Source organism: Neodiprion fabricii, chromosome 4, assembly GCF_021155785.1.
Source record: "Neodiprion fabricii isolate iyNeoFabr1 chromosome 4, iyNeoFabr1.1, whole genome shotgun sequence".
NCBI classification, from domain to species: Eukaryota; Metazoa; Arthropoda; class Insecta; order Hymenoptera; family Diprionidae; genus Neodiprion; species Neodiprion fabricii.
The window spans coordinates 11,334,172-11,343,273 of NC_060242.1; the positions used below are offsets into that span (position 1 = coordinate 11,334,172).

At 39.0% G+C, this 9,102-nt stretch overlaps 2 protein-coding genes across 2 annotated transcripts; both read right to left on the reverse strand.

Annotated features, from left to right (window-relative positions):
* Positions 1-5,042: 5,042 nt before the first annotated feature.
* Positions 5,043-6,116, reverse strand: LOC124179920 (ATP-dependent DNA helicase PIF1-like). The gene has a single exon (XM_046564795.1). It carries the CDS (start codon positions 6,114-6,116, stop codon positions 5,043-5,045), a length of 1,074 nt encoding a protein of 357 aa, XP_046420751.1.
* Positions 6,117-6,161: 45 nt separating this feature from the next.
* Positions 6,162-8,843, reverse strand: LOC124179921. Its single transcript, XM_046564796.1, has one exon. It carries the CDS (start codon positions 8,841-8,843, stop codon positions 6,162-6,164), a length of 2,682 nt encoding a protein of 893 aa, XP_046420752.1.
* Positions 8,844-9,102: the final 259 nt, after the last annotated feature.

A 9,102-nucleotide genomic window follows, 5' to 3' on the forward strand; every position in this document is an offset into this window, starting at 1 on the left:
CCGCTTGAGCGGGAGAAATGGGGGTGGTTCGCGTGTAAGCGCGGGCATGACGTAGACTCGGACCTACACGGGCAGGGGTCCAAACGGATTTGCGGGACGGGACACCGGTCAACCTCAGCCCGGTCCTTTGGGTCGGGGCCGTGGTTCGGCGGTGGAGGGGAGAGGAGGGGTGCAGGGCAACTTGGAATCTGGTGCCAGGATAGGTGAGACGCTAGGCGATAGGGTGACGTTAGGGTCGTTCCGGCCATGCCCCCCTCTTCTTCTTCTTCTTTTGCCTCTCTCTCTTCGTCCCCCGGCCTGGGGACGGCGGATGTGACGGTCGCGCCGGATCCATCTTCCCCCGGATCCGCAAGGGCAGGGCGCTCATTATCGCGAACATCGAGCACCGAGTGGGGGTCTCCATTCGCTTGACAGCTCCGTTAAGCGGAGTTCTCGTCGTAGCAGCAACAGAAGACGTCCCACCAGCGGGCAGGGTCGTCCTTCGCGAGAGGACGCTGAGCATAGGATGTAGCGGGAGGGAGCCGGGAGGCGCAACTCCCGGATAGGCGTTAAAGTAAGGTCCGCGCGTAACCGCGAAGGTGCCGGGGGGGATCCCTGAGGTTATGCCTCGCGCGGTTCCGGGGAGTCCCCCCTACTCGTACCAGAGTGGCCGCTAGTTTTTTAGTGGGTGCGAGTCCCACACTACCCTGAAGCTTCTTGCGCAAAGCTCCAGGGTGTGCATAAGGCATTTTTACCAGCGTTATCAAAAAAAAAAAAATATATGTGGAAGTTAATAGTTGGAAGTCATTAATTAGGAAGATTAAAGAACTATGTTTCTTCACAGTCAGTATGTCATTGTGTTGAAAGGTTTTTAAAAAAGGTCTTTTTAGCAATAAAATTAATTCGCAAGTGTCAAAGAAGTGGAGGTAGGCTCTTTATAATTAAGTTCCACATGTCTAACGAAAAATTGTTGGTTGAACCGATTGAGTCAACAGGTGAATAACGACTGATGGAAGAAAACAAGTATAATCCAGAGTGAAGGTGAACCTATTATAAACAATTACTAGGGGCTTCGCCCCTGCGCGCTTCGCGCGCCAACCCCATCTCGGCGCTACGCGCCTCGTTGTTCGGCGCTTCGCGCCTCACTATTTCCTTACGTATTGTTTAGTCGGTTGTTTCCGATCAACCCGACATTGCTATTGGCTCCCTATGTAGGTCTGCTCAGATTATTTTCGTAAACGAATCCACTCACATGTACAAAACTCCCGATGCCATGCAACCCCAATTGCATCCGGCGACTTATTTTGCTATAGTTATTATTTTCAGATTTTTTTACGTATATCTACGTATAGAGATATAGAATCTACTGCGTCTGGTTTATAAGTACAAATAATTGATATCAATTCTTTGTTTTTTTAAATAAATTTATTTAACATTTTTCACTTTAAATTTAGTTCGAAGTTGACTTCGAATTTCATTGATTGATGAAAAATTTCGATATTCGCTTTCGCTCGTCTGAGCTCAGAGTAGATTCAATTGTTTATTTGCGAGTTTCCCCAGAAACTATTTTCGCCCGAGTCAGTTCCCGTTTTCGTGAAGAAGAATCGAACATTTCTTTAGAGCTCCTCAGAGCTATTCATGAGGTTCGTGAGGATTGGTTGATAAAACAAACATTTTTTTCTTTATCAGCTCCGATCTTGGTTATTAATGCAGAAGCTACGGCTGATCAAGTTTTTAGAGATCTTTGTACTTTCTTGACATGCGTAGGTTAACCTATACTTACTTTATGAAGGAATAAAGCTACTTAAATGAAAGACAAAAAAAAAAGTAAAATAGATTTTCTATATTGAAATAACACAAAGATTACATGAAATTGTGTTTCAAAAATTGCTTTCTTGCAATTATTATTTCGTACAGCTGGTCTCCATTTTGTTGGTTCGATGCGGGGTAACGCTTCATTAGTTGAAATCGGGTTTCGGTCAGTTTGATTTTCTGCGTTGTACCTAATGCTTAGTTGGAATCGGGTTTCGGTCAACTTGATCTTCTGTGTTGTACCTAACAATCGCCCCGAGCGTTGCCCTATAATTAAAATTGAATGATTTTTAAGATAGGCTTGATTTTTTACGGAATTATAATTGAATTATTTTTCATTAATTAACAAACTTTTCAACGAGCTTACATTCGTTGTCATCAAGGCGAAGCAAGATGCGGGCACAGTTCCTTGAACCGTTAAGATCCCATTGCGCGGACCGATGTTGAGCCGTGAATATGTACTTTCTTCGGTCCGTGCAATGGGATCTTAACGGTCTAAGGAGCTTCGCCTATCTTGCTTCGCCTTCATGGTAACGAATGTAAGCTCTGAAAAGTTTATTAATTAATAAGAAATAATTCAATTCTATTTCGAAAGATCCGTAAAAGAACAAGCCTATCTTAAAAATCATTCTCTTTTAATTATAGGGCAACGCTCGGGGCGATTGTTAGGTACAACGCAGAAGATCAAGTTGACCGAAACCCGATTCCAACGAAGCATCAGGTACAACGTAGAAAATCAAACTGACCGAAACCCGATTTCAACTAATAAAGCGTTACCCCGCATCGAACCTTCAAAATGGAGACCAGCTGTACAAAATAATGATTGCAAGAAAGCAATTTTTGAAACACAATTTCATGTAATCTTTGTGTTTTTTTTAGCAAGCAAATTTTGAAACACAATCTCTTCTTCTTTTACGGGTCTTTCAAAATAGAATTGAATTATTTCTCAATAGTTAATAAACTTTTTAAAGAGATTACATTCGTTGCCATCAAGGCGGAGCAAGATGAGCGCAGCTCCTTGGAACGTTGAGATCCCATTGTGCGGATCGATGTTGAGCCGTGAATGTGGAGCCCTGGTCACATATTTTCTTCGGGCTCTCGGTCGGTTACCGTTTTTCTTCAAACGGCGTAGGCTTGTTCTTTTATGGATCTTTCAAAATAGAATTGAATTATTTTTCATTAATTAACAAACTTCTCAAAGAGCTTACATTCGTTGCCATCAAGGCGGAGCAAGATGCGGGCGCAGCTCCTTGGACCGTTGAGATCCCATTGCGCGGACTGATGTTGAGCTGTAAATACGGAGTCCTGGTCATGTACCTCCTTCGGGCTCTCAGTCGATTATCATTTTTCTTTGAACGATGTCGAGTTGTTGCACACATTATTGACCAATATTTAGAAGATCTCTTGAGGGAATTGAAGAGTTGTGCAATTGCGTAATTGATTAGTCGAGGAGTTGAGGAGTTGGGGAGTATAGGATAGGCCCCGGCCGGCGTGCGTGCCGGCCGGAGAACAACAACGAACTGATGTTTTCAATAATTGAAGTTGTTTGTTTTGTATTGGTCTTTTGTTTTTCCATGAGTTTTGTTTCTTTCTAGAAACTTCTTCTTTTGAATCGAGTTTTGTGTTGGATAGGCTTTACATATAGATATACTGTGTCTGGTTTATAATGTACAAATAATTGATATCAATCCTTTTTTCTTTTCAAATAAATTTATTTTACATTTTTTACTTGAAATTTAGTTCGAAGTTGACCTCTTTCGTTTTTGGGACTTCGGGATGTTTTTGCTGTGGAATGATGAATTTTTTATCATTTTCTTTACATTTCCTTGTATAATTTTCATTTACCATACATAGACGGACCACTCTTCGTTGTCCGTCTCAAGCAACAGCTCCTCCTCTGCTGCTTCTGCTGCTGCGCACAGCAGATCATCTAATCCGTCATCTTGTTTTGGTAAAATAGGCGTTAAATTATTTGCTTAGGGACTCATACGTGTTTGACTGTATTTTCAAATGTCGATATTTTTTTCTTTTTTTGACAAATGATTGTATATAAGTAATTATTTTTCCATTTTTAATGGCTAGCTGTAGAATTCACTGGTAATGATTCTCAAAAAGTGTCCGGCTCTTTGGTCTGCCGAGTTGAATTTGGATTTACATACTATTATATTATATCGATATGCTTCACCTGGTATTTTCTCGCTCGACCGCTGCAAAACCTCGTCGCTGTCCTGTTTCGAGAAATTTTCATTAATTTTATCATACTGCTTACTTTGCTATTTATTCATTCATATTTCCAATGATATACTTACTTTGTTCGGCATGTTTGATTTAATTTATCTGTTTACAAAACAAAATATCACTAAACTGGGTAGCGCTCACCTATTCTTATTTTTTTGCTTCTTTTTATTAGCTACGGTGTTTCATTTGAACTGTCAAATGTCGGAATATAATTATTTGTAATTAATTTTGTTGTTGCATGTATAGGTATAATAGATATGTACTTATATATTTCTTTTATTTATCTAGAAATTCAATATGGTATGAATATCGTAGAAATATTTGCAATTTTACATCAACAAATTTGTACTTTTATCATTTTTTTATTTCTGATAATTTACATTTTTTTCTCACCTTCAACTCATTCAATACATCTTTATATCTTTTTTCTAATCTTACTATTTGTTTCCTAATTTCATAGGCTAACTTTTATTTTTTCACAAGTTTCTATTTCATTGTATGCGTTTCGGCTTTTTCACCAAATGACCGACACGTGTGAATTTACATCTGAATAATCACAAAATAAGAAAATACTCAGTGGAAATGATTTATGTATTTGAACATCCAATTACAAATCGCGATTGTTTAAATTTCCATACGTTGTGCTTTATTTCCTCTTTATCGTTTTATGCTGCTACCTATTTTTGCATCTTCTTGCTCCTCCTGGCTTTTCTTTCTCTTTTCTCTGTTGTCCATTTTTTCAGTGATTTTTATATTCTTGTTGGTTTTCCTTTCGTTGCTGATTCTGTATTCCTTTCATTTGTATTCTCTTCTCCTTTTTCTTCCACTTTTGCTTCTTTTCTCCTCTATATGTACTTTTTTTTCCTTCTTCGTATGAGGTCCCGGTGGAGTTAGTAGAGGGGGTCAACCCCTCGGCCTCTCGAACTCCTATCACCTCCTGTGCATTTCTCTTTTAAGTTCATCCATGTTTATTTGTTCGTTTGTGGCCTTGATGAATATACATTATGCAGTATTTATTCAATAATTTCCTTGTACACAATGTTCTTTATTGCATTTTCATTTTTTTTCAGTTGAATTTTTATACCTTTCTTCGACCTGCATCGTGACAATGCAACGTAGAGTTGACCATGTCCAAAGATTGGTCGGTCAATGAATATTCCCACGTGGTCAAAACTTTGTCCTTGTGATTTATTTATAGTTATTGCAAATGCCAACCTGACTGGAAACTGTCGCCTATGGAGGATAAATGGCATATCTGTGTCTCCCCGCGTATCTAATTTAATTCTTGGTATTTCTACTATTTGCCCTTTTCGCTCTCCGATTAGAAGTTCACCAATCAAAATTCTAGAGTGCATTTCTCTTACAACTAACCGTGTTCCATTGCATAAACCATCTGATATTGATAAATTTCGCAATGACATCACAATTGCTCCGACTTTCAGCTGTAGATTGTGTGGTGGTAAACCTGATGGCGTTAATCCATTTAAATACTCTATTGGATATCGCAGAGTAGCTTCTTCGTCAAGTGCTGCATCTGCAGTATCAATTCCTTGTAATGTTGCGTAATCTATGCTTTTTGATTCGAATATATTGCCATCCATTCTGCGTAGTATCTCTGTATTTAACTGATTAACTTCGACATTCAATGGAGCTAAGATGGCTCTGTTTGTTAATTCATCAAGTGGCAAATTTCTTGGATATAAATCGTCTATTAAATTGTTGCTTTGTATTTCTTTCTCTGGTACAAACAACTCCACTTCTCCATCACCTATATTGAGTAACCATTCTGAAAACTTTGCGGCATCCTCCTTTGCTCGCATATTTTTTTTCAAGCTTAATTTTTCAAATATACTCCAAAGTGTAGAGTATTTAATTGTTTCCTCTATTATTTGTTGTTTACCTCCTCGTTTCACAATGGGTAAAACTTGTCTGAAGTCTCCACCTAGTATTATAGTCTTCCCACCAAACGGTGATGCGTCTTCCATTATATCTTTTAACGTTCTGTCGATCAATTCTAAAGCAATTTTCGGTATCATCGAACATTCATCCCATATAAATACATCTATACTTTGTATTTTTTTCTTCATCGTTGCATTTGTGAAAATTGTTCCTTCCTTTTGCAGTGTCAATGGTCATCCAAATGTTTTGTGCGCGGTTGTGCCATATGGTAGTAAGATGGCTGCTATACCTGTCCAAGCAACACATGCAACATTTTTTTTTTCAGATTTCAACATGTAGTACAATGCGTTGTATAAAAATGTTTTTCCTGTTCCTCCTGATCCATCGATGTAAAAGCATTTTTCTTGCTTTCTATCAGTACTTTTGTTATCCATAATATTATCAAAAATTTGTGTATAAATTATTTTCTGATCGTTGTTTAATTGCTTCACCAGTTCATTGCCTTTCTTTGCAAAGGTTTCTATATTTTCCACTGTTATTTCTTCCGCTTCATTTTCGAAAATTATCTCCGGTATTGGTAAGTAAAAATCTGCACATGATCTTGCCTCAGCTCTGAGAAGATGCTCAATTGCACATAGTGCTCTATTTTCATGCTGATCCACGAAGTCTTCAGATAATGCTTTCTTGTAAGTATTCCATAAATCTATCGCGTTCGATGGCATTTCACCGATTAAATACCACACAAAAAAATGACGTAACCGTTTCGGCATAAGTATTGAAACAGCTTCGTCGAATATTTTGAAAGCTTCGTCATTTGTCGCAGTTAAACCCATATCCACTGCAGCCTCTCTAAATGTATTCCATTCCTTCCCGTTTACAGTGCGTAAATCTATAAAACTCCTTGCATTTGTCGCATGTCCAAGGATTAGTTTGAGGTGAAATCTTTCGGAATCCCTTGGTGAAACATTTGTCATTCTACTAACTACTTTACATGCATATTTTCTTTTTTTCCACGTTTTTGTTGTTTCTTGAAACGAATAGTAATCTGGCGCGTTCGCGTAAGTTATATTTCTTGCCATTTCATCTATGCTGTTCAATTCAAACCATGCAATAAGATGGGTTCTCCACTTTTTTTCATTTGTAGCGGCTTCGACTTCTCTACCTTCCTCAAACGTTGCGTATTGCTGCCCCGGTAGGTGTACAGGTAAGCGTGTGACGGCATGACTTCGTCCATGCATTGGCAGTTCTAGTATACGCCAAGCTGCTTCCATCGGTCCTACGTAACGCGAATCTACATAATCCTGTATTTCGTTGATTATTGGCTGACCATCACTCTCGCTGTTTGAATCAGTTATCTGTACTCTTGCACGATCATGTCCCTTGTGGATGTACTTGAAGACATATTTAATAGCCATTATTGACGCACAATATTCTACGTTCATGTGGCAGTCGTACTTTGCAAGTAGGTATGGATTGTGAGGCACAACCATGCTGTTGTCTACTTGGATATTTCTTCCTTCCACGCGGTTGCGGTAATAGTTTATGTCTGTATTTTTTCGTCCGCGATACTTTGGAAGACCGCCACCGCTTATATCAGTATTTTCCACTAAGTCTTTCGGAAATTTCTTTGAGCATGACTTCGTTACCGAATTCCAGCATGGTATTTTGGATGTGTGAGGGCCGTGTAGCATGTGTGATGTGACAGATTGATATAGTTGTTGATGTATTCGTTTGTCTGGTATTTCTGCAGATATGAAACTGTCAATTGCTTCTGGAGTCAAAAGTTTGTCATTGTTATTTAAGATAAATAGTATGTGAGCATGCGGTAAGCCTCTTTTCTGAAATTCAACTGTGTATACGTATCCTTCAATCTTTCCAAATACTGAACCGCTTTCGATTTCCTTTAGTGCCTGTTGTAGCCGCATGTTGAATATTCGACAAGCTATTGTTGGAATGTCATTTACAGTGGTACCTGTAGGAAAATCTTTCAATACCGTACATATTTCCGGCCACTTAGGATTACATGTCATTGTAATAAATAAATCCGGTCGTCCAACTTTCCTTGTTATTGCCATTGCATCTTGGTACTGCTGTTGCATATGTCGCATGCTGCCGGAAAATGATAATGGTAAAATCATTTGGTTCCCAAGTCTTGTTCGATCCGACGTATTCGCTTCACTATTTGATATGTGATCAGTCATTCCTTTGTAACATTCTACACGCAATTGCTTCTGATTATTTCTTAAAAACAATAAACGCTGCGATTCAATTGTGAGATATGCGTGAATCACATAGTGTTGTGTCAATCGTCCGCTCCGCAACAACTGATTCTGTGCTTCGCCTCGACGTAAGGCCAATCGATGTCCATAATATTGAACAGGAGAGATTTTCTTGTTTGTTCCTACGTGTTTCATATTATAGCTCCATCCTAAATCACCGCTCGGAAATAGTAATGGAAAAGTCATTGGATCAACGTGATGCGAATATCTCGGCACATATCCAACTGCACGGTCTTGTTTTGGAAATACTTGTACTTCTATATTTTCAGATACTGCCCCGTCATCTGAAACGATCAGAGCTGCTAGCTCACCACAAGTTGGCGCATTGTACCGCCGTCTATCGTCTTCCTTGAGTGCTATGAAGTTTAATCTCAGGCTTTCTCCCTTAACAAATCGCTCGTACGTTGTTTTAAAATTTGCTGCATAAGGATTGATATCTATTATCAGTCTACCAATAATTTCTAACAGATTTGCTCTTCTTGCATCATTTTCTCTCAGTGCTAGCTGAGTTTGTACGTCGTAGATGTAAATTTGTCCATATCTCGGTCGGTTATTGTTTGCGGTCTCTAAACTCGTAGATATTTTGTAACTCACATCCCCGATTATTTTCATCACATATGGTCCTGAATTCCCCATATCTGCCACGGTACAATTAAATGATGCAAACGCAAACGCGTCATTATATGATCATATATGTTGTCTGAAGTGTCTTGATACTTCGTCATTCCCTTCTCGCAGACGTTGAAGTACATCAGGATATTCCGTTAATGGTGGTAATGTTATTTTTCCTCCATGACAGCAATTATTTGCCACCCTTCCTGTTTCATATTTGAACCTTTCTGCATTGCAATGTTTACATTTTACGTTTATTTCACCCATGTGTAGTTGTTCTACA